Source organism: Belonocnema kinseyi, chromosome 7 (assembly GCF_010883055.1).
Source record: "Belonocnema kinseyi isolate 2016_QV_RU_SX_M_011 chromosome 7, B_treatae_v1, whole genome shotgun sequence".
Classification (NCBI taxonomy): domain Eukaryota; kingdom Metazoa; phylum Arthropoda; class Insecta; order Hymenoptera; family Cynipidae; genus Belonocnema; species Belonocnema kinseyi.
This window is the reverse complement of record NC_046663.1, coordinates 78,049,517-78,065,402: the sequence shown is the minus strand read 5'-3', so window position 1 is coordinate 78,065,402 and position 15,886 is coordinate 78,049,517. Positions and strand designations below refer to the sequence as shown.

Sequence of the window (15,886 nt, the reverse complement as noted above, 5' to 3'; positions counted from 1 at the left end):
AAGAGCATATGAGAATTCCCAAAAATCAAAATCACTATTTAAAGATGAATCAAAAGTCCACTCCGAAGCTGTGGTTTTCAAGAGTAGAGGCCAAAAAGGTTTTATCAAAAGAAGCTATCCAGGTTTCTGGAAATGGTTGTGGAATATGTTAATCTCAAAGTTGCACTAACCTAAAATTCCAGGAGACTCGGCTGTGGATTGCGATATAAAATTCGATATCCAGTTCAAAGAAAATATAAAAACATGATTCTGAGATGTTATGTATCTCAATAGTGATTAATAAAGTTTTAAGTAAAAAAAAAAAATAGCCAATTCCGGAAAAATCTACCGACAGTTTTAAGATTAAAGTTTCATATGGAATTTCAAAGTTGGCTTTGGATATAGCGATTAAGAAAGAAATTTTCAAAAAATCCGAAAAAAGCAAATATGTTTTTCAACATGTGATAATAATTTTAAGAAATATCAATACTAAAATTTTTGGTTATCTATTTCTGTACTGCCACCCTTTAATTCTAGTCAGCCAACAATTTTTAGAAAAAACAATTTTACAAAAATTTGATTCTTTACACAACAATAAATTTACGATAATTTTCGAGTTTTATATTCATTATTCAAACAATTTATATTGCTGAAAATAAAAAAACATTTTTTTAGGGAAAAATGTTGAACGCATTTAAAATACTCGAATACAACGAATTTAAAAATTGCCATAATGTTAACGTTTTTAATGGTTAGAATTTGAGGTTAGAGTAGCAGCGCAATCTCATTACACGAGTGAATTGTATTTATAATTTGATTTTCTGTACACTGCACCGCTATAAATTGAATTCAAAATATTCAAAACCAACATTTTCAAATCATGGTGGTTCAAAATGATAAGAAAGAGTTTGAAATCAGTGAGTATCATTGTAAACTCTCAAACACTCACCGGTGACGAGCTTCATTACCTTTTAGCTGCAGAATTCTCTTTTTTTTGATTTTCCTCCGTAAAATATACACAAAAACACCAATATAGTACTTTCAAAAATAAATTAATACTTCTATTCTCTAAAGCTTAGGTAAAAAATTCGCGCCGGCGGAATGGCGGCAGCATCAGCACTACAACAGCAGCGCACTCTGGCATGAAATGAAACCAAAACAGTGAAACAGTCGAGCACGAGCCGAAGATGGCGACGATGGCGACGCGGCGCGAGTTGTGGAAAATGTGAAATTTAAAAAACCATGTCGTTAAGTGTCCGCGAGTGTTTCTGTGATCCACATTGAATTAGTGTAAATGTAGAATGTCAGAACCGAAACGGGTTCCTCTGCAAACCCTGGAGTTTGCAAACGCCGCGAAAAAGGATAAGGGCAAGCAGCTTCTGCCCTCCCATCGCTTTACTTTGACCCTGCTGGAATCTAATGAAAAGACATGTCCCGAGTTCGACTACGCTCAACTTCTCAAAGCTGCCGAGGTTAGTAAAATTAGAGAAAATTGTCTCCACCCCAAGAAAATCTCAAATTTCTCTGGCTCCAATTTCTCTGACTCCCGCCTTGCCGTTTTCCATGACCGGCCACTCGTTCATTTTTCTCTAAAGAATCGAAAACTAGCCCTGCTGGTGGGCAGTTTCATAATTTTTCCGATTGCGAGGTTTCGAAGGCGTCGGCTTCATGTTGTTGCTGACGACCGCCCGCCACGTGAATTTCACGCGCAGCGCGACTCCCGCTAGATCATCGCCAGGAGCAAACTTTGCTATTTTCCCCATTTTTTCCTAATGTCTTGTGTTTTCTCGAGATTTTCCACCCGGATATCGAGGCTGCCTTTCCAATTTCATTTGCGTGCCATACGGAGAAGGCTGAGTAGACCGTACGCACTGTCACGTTGCGGTAGGTTCCAAGATCCTAGATAACCTGCCAGGCGTACTTTATATTCAATTCCTTCGAATGCATTTCATCTTTCTAATTTCCATTTCCGTTTCGAATTTCAATGTCCATCAAAATACAACTCAGGAAGAAGTGAGTTCCATTCCATGTCCATTCGTGGAATCCCGCGAAATTTATTACCCCAGGAAGGTTATGGACTCTTCGCTTCTCATGAAATCGAGGTCCAATTTCACCTCAAAAGTTTTTTGTCTGCTGAAACCAACATCCCATAGTTGCCATTATGCCTTTCTTTTTCATTCGAAGGACAAAGATCCGCGTGTGGAAACGTGAGCAGCGACATGTTCGCGCTTCGCGCATGTTGCAAGCATGTCCAATGTGTTAGCGTTGGTTCCGAGCTTTTAAACAAATTGCTGATCTTTTTATGAATTAATTTTATAATTTAAAGTTACCAACGTAATATCAATCATTGAAAAAATTCGATTTAATGACATTAATGGGTGTGAAATATGTCGCGAGTGGATTTCTTATTTTCCACTTTCTCGCCTCGGTTTTCTTGATCAGATCGGTTTACGAGAATTCCGTTCTTTTTTTGGCAGCGGCTTCGCCGCTCCTTTAATAGGATTCTGAATCGAATAAAAGGGGCGACTGTTTAGACTGCAAAACCTCTAAACAAAAAAAGAAGCTGCATACATCAGATGCGTCCCTTATATTTTCTTGGACGCATCTTTACCGATAGATATTGATCCCTGTCGCCAGCTTCCTTTTTTCATAACTCGTTCTTGTCTGGAGCTTTGTGTACGTGCTTGATATCATGCTCAACATTAGCATATGTTTGTGCAAGACATTTTCTGTTTGGGAGACATTGGAGAAAATTTAGTGCAATTGTCGGGGATGTGGTTATCTTGATATGTATTTCAATTAACTTTTATACATCAGGCGTTATCTTTCTGACGAGCTGGTACAACTGGTATCAGGCGAACAGAAGAGGGGAGAATGAGAGCTCCGCCTAGGTAGAAGTTAGCTGTTAGCTCAAAGTTGGGGGACTGAATCGCATTTCTCGATTGCCATTCGTGCATAGTGTCGCGCAAAATCGTCCACGCTCGTGCGCTCCTGGTGCTGGTGGCTACTTTGCGTACCCTTGGACGATTAAGTTGATCCTCCCTGTCCTCCCCCAGGTTCCCCCACACTCCCAGCGTTCTTGGCAGCCCTATGATCACATCCAACCCAACACTCGCGCGGCCCACCTTTGCGTCCCGCTTGCAGTCTGAGCTTCATATTCGTGCAGCGAACTGAAACATCAGAACAATACAAATTAATTATTTACAAATGATTAGAGAAATTATTCAAATGAGGTGTGAGAGTGAAATTATAATGCAGTTTTCCGATTTTTTAAATTAAAGTAGACAGCAAACACCTGCGTGATTATTTTTTGTTCAGCGTAGCCATAGGTCAGGGAAAACCTGACAATGAGGAAAAAGTCATATATTTCAAACAAAAAAATCTTGCAAAAGTCAGAGAATTTTTATGAGAGGTACTATAAATAACTCCCAAGGATAATAAATTAATTTTGATTTTAAATTGTTTTATTCCGTTTATAAAAGATGATGTGTTAAAAATGTTACGGTATTTAAAAAAATAATCTTGATTTGGAATTTCCTATTTTTTAAAATAAAAATTCTACTGTTCAGCTGAACAATAACTTTTTGATGGAAATCTTACAATTTTACGGAAAATTCTTTTGGCTACAAAGGTTAACAATTTGGATGAACTTTTTTTATTTTTTGACTAAACCTTTTTTATTTATTAAAAATTTGTGTTTTTTTTTGTTCAAAATTATTATTTTAATTTTAAAACTCAACTAATTTGGTGGAAAATTAACTTTTTATTGAAATTTCGTATTATAGTGTTGAAAATTAGTCTTTTCGTTGAATTCAGCTAGTTTTTATTTATAAATCAAAATAGATTTTGATTGAAATATCTACTATTAGATTATTCTGTTTAAAATTTCTTTCTGGTTGATATTTTCTAATTTGATAATTCAACTACTTGGATAAAATTTAAATGCTTTTTTAAAAATGTACTTGGTGTTGAAGGTTTATCTGTTCGATAGAAAATTTATGCGCCTTGTAAAAATTGAATTTTTTTAGTTAAAAATTCGTCGTTTTTTTGTTGCTGTAGCAAACAATTTTTTGGTTTGAAATGTACTCTTTTTTTTTTGTCAAAAATGCAACTGTTTAGTTGAACATTCGTCTTTTGGTTGGAAAATTCATAATTTACTTGAAAATTCATCTCTTTTTTTTAAATATTAAGTTTTTACTGAAAATCGAACTTTTCCGTTTTTCATTAGATTGATATTTTTAGTTGAAATTTCGACTATTTGTTTAAAAGTTCATGCATGTTGTTGAAAATTCGTCTTTGGTTTTAAAATTCATCTTTTTTTGTAGAAATGTTATCTTTTTTTTGAAAACTCTACTCTGGTTGAAAATATACAGTGGTGCGCAAAAGTCTTGGGCCAAACACATTTTTGACTATGTCTGGTGAACAAAAGCAGTTGAGAAAAATTGAATATATAAACAAAATTTCAGTATTTTATTGAACTACAAAACTACAACATTTACATATTTTTAATGAAGTTTGTTGACAATTCCATTCACATTGTTTGTAACGACAGTGTTCAAAAATAATGGGCCACACTTGTCCCATAGGTTCATAAAATAGTTAACGTTCATAAAATCAACAAGAAAGTTATTATTCCGTTGCTTATTGACTAATACTTTGTAGCCATACCCTTATCAGCATTTACAGCAGCACATCGTCGAGGCGTTGCATCAACTAAGCGTTTAACGTAATCTTTCGGTATTTTTTCCCATTCTTCCTGAAGAGTTCGCCATAAGTCATCCTTGTTCGAATATTTCTTCGTTCCGACATGTCTTCCGAGTGTGTCTCACAAATTTTCAATCGGATTTAGGTCTGGAGATTGAGCTGAGTGATCCAGAATCTTCACTTTTCGCCCTTTCAAAAATTCCTGAACCAGCTTCGACTTATGTTTCGGGTCGTTATCTTGCTGGAAAATCCAATTTTTGATGCACCTGAAGTTTTGAACGTTCAAATGAACGAAATATACTTTCTCAATTATATTTTATTCAGAAATATTGTTTCTACTAACAAATAAAAATATGCTTTATAAGTTACATTTATAATTGCATAAATATCACTGTAATGAATCAATTTATTTTAAATTTTTTATAGTTTAGAAAGCAATTAATAAAAAATTTCGTTCATTTGAATGTTCAAAATTTCAAGCACATCAATTTTTGGGCATTTTTCTTCTAGAATATGGTAACATTTTTTCTGCCATAATATCTCGATACATAACTTTGTCCATGATGCCTTCAATCTTGTGCAGTGAATCTACTCCTTGCGAAGATATATCGCCCCAAACCATGACTGATCCACCTCCGTGTTTGACTGTTGGAATTTGATACCGAGAATCGTATCTGGTATTTTCGGACGTCGAACATACTTCTTACCATCACTTCCGAATAGATTGAACTTCGATTCGTCAGAAAAAAGTACTTTAGCCCACTGTTCCGGAGTCCAGTGTTGGTATTTCTTCGCAAAATCCAATCGGGCCTTCTGATTCTTCTTGCTGATCAAGGGTTTCTTAACAGCAACGCGTCCGAACAGTCCCATATCGTTCAAACGACGAGCCACAGTGCTCCTACTCACGTTGGCAAGGTTTTCATCGCGGAGTTCATTGGCAATTTCAGATGCTGTCTTGTTGACATCAATTGTTGATTTGCGTTTGATGACCTTGTCAACACGAATTGTCGTTTTCCGTGGTCTACCAGATCGTGGGAGGTCCAGTAGACTCTGGGTAGTACTGAATTTCTCAATTAATCTATTTACAGTACTCTTACCAATTTTCAATGAGGCAGCAATTTCACGAGAAGTCTTCCCTTGTTCAGAAAGATTTAACACAGCTTCCCGAATCTCATGGGTCGTATGTCTCGGCATTTTGACTTCAGAATGACTTCGTCTGATAGGTTAAACAATTGACAAAGTGAGGAATCGAAGTTGTTACCATAGCATCGCTTCTAGAGATATCCGAACATAGTGGCCCAAAACTTTTGCACACGTTAATATGGAATATAATCGAAAAAAAAACAATGGAATTTTCTTTCAAAACTTGTTACCTACCTTAATGTTTGGTACAAATAATATACATAATTCCCGCATCAATGGATTTTTACTCGAGTTCGCCTTTGAAGGAATAGATCAGAAAAACAATGTGGCCCAAAACTTTTGCGCACCACTGTAACTATTTTGTTAAAAACTCATATTTTTTGACGAAAATTCGACTGTTTTGTTAAAAAAAACCTTTTATGGCAGAAAAGTAGTCTTATTTTATTGGAAAAAAGAAGTAAATTTGACATTTTAATCGGAAATAATTGTTTCATTCCATTTAAAATTACACCTGGTTCTTGTGAAAAATGTTAACAGGACCTATACTTGTTTTAAAAAATTTCTTTTTGAAATCTAAAAATTTTTTTAAACATCGATTTCTGGTATAAAACGCCAACAAAAAAAATTGTGAATTCATTGACTGAATGATAATCTGAAAAGCCAATTTTTTCAATCGATAAAAAAATTATTTCCGACGAAAAAGAACAACGTAATCTAGAATTGTTTGAAAAATGTAAGCCTTCTTTGAAGTCTATTGATTTTTGACTGCGAAATTCGTGGAAATAAGAAGAGAAAGCACAAGAAATCTTGATGATAATTTTTGTTTAAAAATGCTAATATCTGACAAAATCGACAAAAAAGGCCTATTGATTATTGCAACAAATTGTAAAGAATAACTAAGCGTAATTTTGTTAGTTATTGTTTTATTAAATATTATTTATAAAATTTTTGATTTTAAAAAATAACAACTGAAAATAATTGTATGTATTATTTTAAAATAAACTAATTTTTATAAAAACGTGACTAATTGTAAATAACCTTTCAAGGAATGGAATGACCTTTTGTAAATTAAAATTGAATACAAATTACGAGTTTTGTTTGAACTTAAGAAAGAAAATTACGACCTTAACCATATATTTTTATTATTCACGCCTTTTATTGTCAATTTTGTTAATCAAGTTAAAGTTTAGTTAATTTTGAATTTTACTATGCACCTAGGACGTATTTAAAAGGGATTGTTTTTAGATTTAATTAAAAAAATTTAAGATATAAAATAAGTTGAAGTGCGATATTTTCGATACATGCGTGTTACACCACTTTTTTTTAGGTTCAAATTTAATTTTTATATTGTTTAGAGGATAGATTAAACTATTAATATTTTATATATTTTTAAGTTTTTAACAGATATTGTAATTCATTTACGCAAAAAATTGAATAAATGAACATTCCAATTTTGTTTTATTCGTCATGAAAATTAAGTAAATGCTCGGGAATTGTAATACGTAGTGTGCAGGTTTCACATTCTTTCTTCGATTACCCTACTTTTTTTCTTCTTGAAGAAATTCTTGTTCGAAGACTGATAAGAGTTTAATTATATAAATTTCATCGAATTTAGAAAAGGAAAATGTTTTTCCGTCAATAGCTGCTTTGGTTTATAACGAAAAAAAATAGTGCTGCACAAAATATCTATAATTGATCAATGAAAAGTTAGAAATGCAGGGGAAACCTCTCTACTGTGAATAATGAATAGTTAATGATACTGGAGGTTTCTCCTATTGACTTCTTCTTCTAGCACAATTTTAGTTTCGAAATTATATTCCATGGTCTTTTTGTTCAAAAAAATTAGGATGCAAACAAATTTATTTTATTTTTATCCTTGAATATTGAAATGTCACTTTAATGATTATAGATTTCGAATACAGGTTTCGGTTTTCAGTTGCAGACACGCATAATTAGTTTGTTTTCCTTGTCGACACATGCCACTTTATCAGTTCCATTTTTAATTTAATTTGAATGATAAGAAAGTATAACAATTTTGAAAGAAATTTAACGCTCGTATCGCATATTTCATGTTTTCACAGCAAAATTTTCACAGATAATATCTTTTTGCAGAGAAAAAGGGGGAAAGAGTATAAAAGAAAAGATGAAAACACCACAAATGGAGGATTGGATCCTTACGACGATGATGATGAGGATAAACTCAAAGAAATGGCTAAAAAATTCGAAGCCAAATATGTAAGAAATCATAACTAAAAAAGTCAGCTCTAAAAGTTTCAGGGTGTCTACTCTACCTGGAAAATCTAGAATTGTCAGAGAATCTTTATATACCTGGAAAACTCTGGAAATGTCAGGAAATTTTTTTGAGAGCGTGCCTCATTTGTTCAAATTGCAATATTAAATTGAATAAAAATGATTCTTCATTTGCAAAAGAAGCTTTATTTTACTATTTGAACTATTTTGTTGAAAATTCGTCTTTTTTTCTTTAGTTTGAGATCATTTTTTTTGTAACTGAAAATAATGTTTTCACTGAAAATTTAACTATTCCAGTTGCAACTTTAGCTGTTTTGTTTAAAAAAGTTTAATTAATTTTTGTGCTGAAAATATAACAATTCAGTATTTGGTTTGCAAAGGATGTTTTTCATTTGAAAATTTGGAATTTTTTGGTAGAAATGAATCTTCAGGACTGAAAATTCATTAGTTTCGTTTTTGTTGCAAATCAGTCTTTCACCGAAAAATGCAACTATTCGAATTGAAAATTACAACATTTTAGTTGAAAATTTCACTCATTGGTTAAACATTAATTTTCAATTACAAATTTAACTATTCAATTGTTGATTGACAATTTATCGTTTTAATTTAAAATTCACATATTTTTGATAAAAGTTGTCTGCTTTGGTCAACATTAACCTTTTTGTTGAAAATTAATATTTTTTGTTTAAAATTCAACTATTCCATTTTTTCATGTTATGGTTTTGACTAGATAAATTGTATTAAATAATTTGACGTAAATTGTCTTTTGTCTACTGGTCTAAATTCAATATTTTTAAAAATTGATTTTTGTTTCTAAATTGTGAAAAAATTGCTCTCAAGCTTGATACTTGTAAGAATTATCTTTCAAACATACGGATGTTTTTATATGTTTGGATGTTATGGTTTTAACCAGGTGAAATTTATTAAATAATTTAATGTTATTTTTGTAGCTTTTTTCAACAATTTAGCAAGTAAAAATGAATATTAAATAAAGTAATGATTTTAGATCAGTAGAAAAATAGAAATATTCAGCGTTTTAGTTGAAAATTCATATTTTTTGTTGAAAATTGATCTTTTTTAGTTCTAAATTTAACTTTTTTGTTAAAAATTCAAATACTTTTTTTTTAATAATAGTCTTTCTTTGTAGAAAATTAATCGGCTTGTTTGAAAATTCATTGTTTTGGCTACAAATTCAATTATTGCAATTAAATATTGATCATTTTAGTAATTAATTCATCTTTTTGGTTGAAAATAAAACTCCTTGATTAAAAGTTAAATTAAATTTGTTATCAAAATAAGTCTGTTTATTTGTGTGGGAAAATAATTTTTTAACTGAAATTTAACTATTGCACTTTTGATTGAAATCTGATCTTTATTAGTTCGAAATTCATCTATATGTTTGAAAAATGACCTTTTTATATTGAAAATTCAACTGTTTCATTGAGAATTATTTTATTGGTTTTAAAACTCGTCTTTTTTTTTGAAGAAAAGTAATCTTTTTGGTTAAGCATTTAACTATTTGGTTAAAAATTCATGGACTTTAAGAGACAAATTCAAGAAATAATTCATCATGTTTTTAGTATTATTTAAGTGTTTAATCAATCTATCGTGCTAAAATATTCAATAACATCTTGAAATATTAATTGAATTCCGAGAAACTAAGAAAAAATCATTATTTATAATAATTTTGCCAAAAAATAGACCTGGAAAAGACTTGAGATACTTGGATACAACCTGGAATTATCAGGGATGTTTTGTCCAGGATTCGAGTAGACACCCTGACTTAGTAAGTTTCTTAACTTTTTAAACTCAAAAACTTCGTTATAGGGGAATGCAACCTCGGGGAAGAAAAGTCATAAATTCCAAGGTTATCCGGATTTGGGAGCAGGTTACGATGAAAATGATTCCTTCATCGATAACACGGATGCCGTGAGTAACAATTTATTTTCCCGTTAGAAATTTCCGAAATTTTAGAAGCATCATATAATTTCTAATAATGACACACAGTACGACGAGATCGTACCCGATGAGGTGACTACAGCCCACGGGGGCTTTTATATCAATAGCGGTGCCCTCGAATTCAAGTCTGCCAATAACAACAATATCAATAACATTAATAATGATAACGATGATGAAGATGAAAGCAGTAAGTCGGACGAAGAAGAAGATGAATCTCCCAAGCGATTGGATAAACGCGTTCTTAGTTCTTCCGAGGATGAAGAAGCGGAAGAAATCGCCAGAGATCATCCTGCAAAAGTAATGGAAAATAGTTAAATATAACTTCTATCATTAGATTAGATACGGATTTTTTTTTTACGGAAATCATTGTAATTAAGAAGTATCACTGGTCGTGTGTACTTAGAATATTGAGAGTGACTCTTTTATTCCGATCATGCCATCCACAGAAGCCGAAGATGGAAGAGACTGTGGAGAAGAGACCTAATAACGAATCTGTGATTAGAAAAAAGAAGAAACCAATTTATCAGCCTGAAGAGCCACAACAAAATCATTGTCCGCAAATCAACAAAGATGAGACTCTCAACAAAAACTCTGAGCTCAAAGTCGAAACTTCTGAAAATGGAAACAACGCAGGTAATCTTCAGTCTCTTATTAAAACGTTAAATACGCAAACCTGCATTTCTACGGTAACGACTGGTCCTGTATTTCTTATTTTTTGTTGTTAATTTTAGAATAATTCAATATTGAAGGCTTACAACGAGGGGCCGACCAAAAATATTTCAGAAAATTAAAAACATGTTGCAGATTCTAAAGATTTGAACAAAAATTCAAAGATTACTAAGATTTAACAAAGTTCTCAATGATTTTTGTGAAATAGGGTGGCCTCTAAGCCGAGAATTTTTCCAATTTTTGATGCAGTTTAAAATAAGTTTGATTACAACTTTTTTTATGTTAAGTTCAGTGATTAACTTATTAAATAATGAAATCATTCAGTTTTAAGTATAAAAAAATTTCACTTTGGTTGTTTATTTCCAAACTGAGATTTTATTGGATGATTATTAACTTGCTAAACTATTATTTGCAAATGGCCACCCAGTAATGAAAAAATCTACTTTTTTAAATACAAATTTTTATGTATAGAAATGTTTATTTATTAAATTCTTATGTAAGTTTATGTAAAAATAATATTTGAAACACTTGTTTCAAATACAAAATTTGCTTTTTTTTTAATTTTCAACGCTTGAAAAATTAAAAATTTAATTATTGAAAATTCAAGAAAAAAATGAACTTTGTATTAAAAGAAAGTGTTAAAAATGTGACATTTTAGTCCATAACATTTTTTGAAAATTTTGATCGGGAATTTGTGAGATTTAAAAAAAAATCACAATTCCGATTATCTCCTTGTTCGAGGATGAAAAATGGAGCAATCATTAATTTTACCAAATAATTTTTAGTTTGTTCAAAAATTAAACAATTTACAGATTTTAATGTTAAAACTTGAACTTTTTCAATTCGATATTGTTCGTAGTCAAACAACAATAAATGTCCTTTATAAATTAATAAAATATTTTCAATTTTAAAATAACTTCAAATTAATAGATTCATAATTAAACACCTCTATTTTGAAATCCAATCCAATATTGCTTTAGTATAAAATATTTCATTATTAACTCATTCAGTTTGGAATTTTTATTTAAAAAAAAATCAATGTTCTGATGTAAAAAAATATTTGACAATCCATCTAAAATAAGTTATTATAAATTAAATTATTAAAAACTTAATTATTTAAAGTAGTCCTGAATCGGACAATTTTAATTGTTTAATTTTGAAGTGATAATATGGAATTGGATATCTAAATAATAATCGAACAATTATTTAAAATAATGTCACCTATAATTTAAGATTAGAGCAATTCAATGGCATTGAATTTTAAAAAAATCTTAAATTAAGCTTTTCTTTTTCATGTTTGAATTATTCAGCGAAAAAAGTTTCAGCTATAAGAGTTCGATTTTTATTTTTTCATTGACCGTGACAAATTTTGGTGAACCGCGAAATGACCGGGAATTTTTTACCTCGATGAAAACGGCCACCCTGATGAAGGCTTGTACACTAGATTTTAAGAAAGATCTAGATTAAGTATTGATGTGGAGACTTATACTGAATAATGTGTCATTTTCTCAGACGAGCCGGAGGAGAAAAAGAAGCAGGGGAAACCAAATGAAGTGCCGCGAGCGAAGACAGTACTGGAGAAGAAATTTGACATCAAAAGGTTTGAGAAGAAAGTGATGAGTAATGGCTACGATGCGAAAAAGGTGGAAGGCAAGAAAGTCGTTGATGTCGAGAAGGACAGTAAAATCGATGATGCAATTGAAAGTGTAGTTAACGCATCGAGGGTGGATATAGATGAGTCGAGTCGAGAAACTTCGGATTCGGGAAAATCTCGAGGTGCACCAGGGACTGAGTCCGATTGTGAGGAGCTAGATAAACAAGAATGTCCTTTGCCAGATTGCCTTGAAGATGGAGTTAAAGAAATTTGTAATAATTTGAAGATTCTGGCGCGTACGGCGACGGGAAAAAGTAAATTTTTTACCCAAGACGTCAATTGTTCACTTTTCAAGTAAGATTTAGAAAACATCAGTTTTTTTTCGTTTTTATTTTATTTTTGATTGTAGGGACCACTTAAAAATTACCTCACGCTGTCAGGGTGGGGGGGGGGGGGTAACAGATTTTGTGGCTATTTTTTGACTTTGTGACTTTAAAAAAAGTCTACTATTATATTTTTGGTTCGTAATCAATCTCTTTTGTTTAAAAATTCCTCTATTTGGTTGAAGATCGAACTAGATTGTTCAAAATTCATTTTATAAGTTGAAGGTGAATATCTGGTTAAAAATTCATTTTTCTTAACGGAAAATTGATTATAGTTTTGGTTAAAAATGTTTGATTTTTAAAAGAAAATGCAACCATTCATTTAGAAATTTATGTATTTTATTGTAAAATCATCTTTTTGAACTGAAAATTTATCTTCTTTATTGAAAATTCAATTACTTTGTTGAAATTTGATATGCTTTCTTTAGTTGAAAATACATTTTGTCAACTGTAAATTCAACCATTCCATTTTTGGTTGAAAGTTGTTCATTTTTAATTCAAAATTTGTTTTTTGGACTTCAAAATTCAACTTTTGGATTAAAAGTTAATGTTTTTTGGTTAAAATGATTAAAATCTTTTCTTTCTTGAAATATCAACTATGGATTGTATTTTTTGTTGAGAATTAATCTTAAATAATCCCATTCGACAACTTTGTTGGAAGGTTTGTTTCTTTGTTAAAAATACACTTTTTTTTGGAGATTTATCATTTTAGGCTACAATTCAACTTGTTTGTTGCAGATTTAAATACTCTGCTAAACATTCAACTGTTTTGTTGAAAATTTAATTATTTTGTAAAAAATTGAACTAATTTCTTAAATATTTGTCTTTTTTATTTGAAAATTTGTATGTTTTCTAAAAAATCCAACTGTTTGGTTGATAATTACTTTTGTGTTTGAAAATCAATTTTTATTGGTCGGAAACTAAACTCTTTGGTTAAAAATTCAAATGTTTTATTGAAAATTTATTTATTTTGTGGATAATTTAACTATTTTCATACATTTTTCTTAGAAAATTTTACTGCTTTGTTGAAAGTTCGTCTTTTTGGATTAATAATTTGCATTTTGGATTAAAAATTGATCTGTTTTGATAGAAAAGTTCTGGATTGAAGTTCTGTTTTCTAAAAATGTCGTCTTTTTGGCTAGATGATTTGACTGCTTGGTTAAAAATGCAACACTTCGTAGTTCATTCTTTTTCATTTGAAAATTTGACCATTTGGTTGAAAATTCTTCTTTGTAGGTGGAAAATTTAACTTTTTGGTTAAGGGAATTTTAAAAAATTGATTATTTTGTTTTGGTTGAAATAATACTTTAGCGGCATAGAAAGAAGATGTGATTTGGCCTGTTTATGGCGCAGGTGTCGCAGATTAGAGATACAAAAATTCAAGGATTTAAGTGCTCGTAAGGCGTTTTTCTCGAAATAATTTTTTTCGAATTGGAAGGACGTATTACTGGTTCTCGCTGCATGGATCGATTCGAAACTTTGACAGTAGCTTCACAATTACATTGTATGTGGAAGTATGTGGTTGGTTTTTTATTTAATGTAAACTTTTTTTTCTATAGTTCTTATTTTGTTGACAAAAAATCGAATTATTTCTTCAAAAGTGCAGTTTTAGTTTTTCATTCCAGGTCTTATACTTTACGAGAAAACCGTCCTTCCATGAAAGTCTTTTTTAAAAAAATACGATTTTCAAGAGAGGCTCTGTCGCCGCCATTTTACATGAAAATTAAAATGCAATTTTTTAAATATTTTAATCATACTTTAATATGTGTTAAACCAACTCTCTAAAAGGAAATCTTATTACTTTTTTCATACTGCCAAAATAAGACATTTTTTTCTGTCGCTAGAATGGTGTTACCCCTAAAAATTCCTCTCTTTTTCTTGCAAGTTCAAATGTTTGGTTGGAAATGCATCTGTTTGGTCTAAAATTATTATTTTTTTTTTATTGAAAATCCTACTATTATGTTGAAAATTAGTCTTTTCGGGTTTAAAAGTTAACTTTTTTCTGATCAGTTTTACCTTTCAGCTGGAAAACTTTACTCTTTTAGTTGAAAATTAGTCTCTTTTCGTAGAAAATTGATCTTTATTTGGTTGAAGCTTAAACTTTTTTTGTTCAAAATGCAATACATTTCGATTTGAAATATTAAGTATTTCATATTGAACTCAAAATGGTACCTTACATCAATTTTATTTAAAAGAATTTTTTCCCCTATTTTTTGGAAAAAATCACCCTACTTTTCCTTTTTTTTAGAGCCTAGCATTTTGTGTTTTATTTTAGGCGTTTATCAGATTAAATCCAAGACAAAATTTTACCCTGAAATGGAGGTGGGGGGGGGGGTGAAAAAGTGTTTAAAATAGGGTCACGTAATTTTTGAATGGTCCCATATTTGTTTGTTTAATCGATAAATATTGATATATAATTAAATTTTAGGTTGGAAACTAAACTCCGATTGATGAATGCGAATAATATAAGGCTGCAAACTTACAGACATTTGGCGCATTATTTACCTTGTACTAAAACCACTCTTATTAATCGGGCTAAAAAGTTGCATACACAGCATCAAGATCGCAACGTCAAGACCCAATTAGAAAAGTAAGATATTGTGATAATCATTCATCGTTTGAAAAGTTATATTGAAAATTCTTTGTGTCGGGAGTAGTTTCAAAACTTCCAATGTTCATAAAGTTTGATATTGTTTCAGGCTGAAGGCAATAATTGACAGCGTTATGCCTATAGCAGAGGAAAAGTACAAGAAGGAGTGTCAAAGGATAGTGGAAGAAAAGTAAGTTTTTGCGAGAATATTTTTTTCGTATTACATTTTTGGCATCTAATCATGCAACTGAAAAGGACAGTTTTAATTAAGGGCATGTGACACAGCTAAATACCTATATTACCGACCACAGTTTTTCAGTTCACTGAATGTTTTTTTGAACCTCAGAACTTTTTTTGTAAATAAAATATCGAGCTGAAACTTTGGGAAATGTATTAGAGTACAATAAAGTACGTTTAGGTACTGCATTTTGGTAGGAACTTCACTGAAAATTATTTCATCTTTTTTCCGAACCTCAACATTTTTTGAATGTTTGAACTTTTTTATACATAAAGTATCGGTCTCAAACTTTGAGAAATGCAAGAGCCGAAAGAAAACTACGTTTAAGTACAAAGCTTAATAATAAAAGATGTAAAAATATATATTTTAACAATCAA

General features: G+C 30.9%; 1 protein-coding gene across 1 annotated transcript in view; it reads left to right on the top strand.

Annotated features, from left to right (window-relative positions):
• Positions 1-1,158: 1,158 nt before the first annotated feature.
• Positions 1,159-15,886, top strand: part of LOC117176856 (ubinuclein-1) — a 24,162-nt gene continuing 9,434 nt past the window's right edge. The window contains exons 1-8 of the mRNA XM_033367201.1: positions 1,159-1,451; positions 7,939-8,061; positions 9,904-10,005; positions 10,084-10,332; positions 10,482-10,668; positions 12,217-12,652; positions 15,110-15,271; positions 15,381-15,461. Of these exons, the coding sequence (XP_033223092.1) occupies positions 1,281-1,451; positions 7,939-8,061; positions 9,904-10,005; positions 10,084-10,332; positions 10,482-10,668; positions 12,217-12,652; positions 15,110-15,271; positions 15,381-15,461 (1,511 nt within the window). The 5' untranslated portion in view covers positions 1,159-1,280. The remainder of the gene's footprint in view (positions 1,452-7,938; positions 8,062-9,903; positions 10,006-10,083; positions 10,333-10,481; positions 10,669-12,216; positions 12,653-15,109; positions 15,272-15,380; positions 15,462-15,886) is intronic.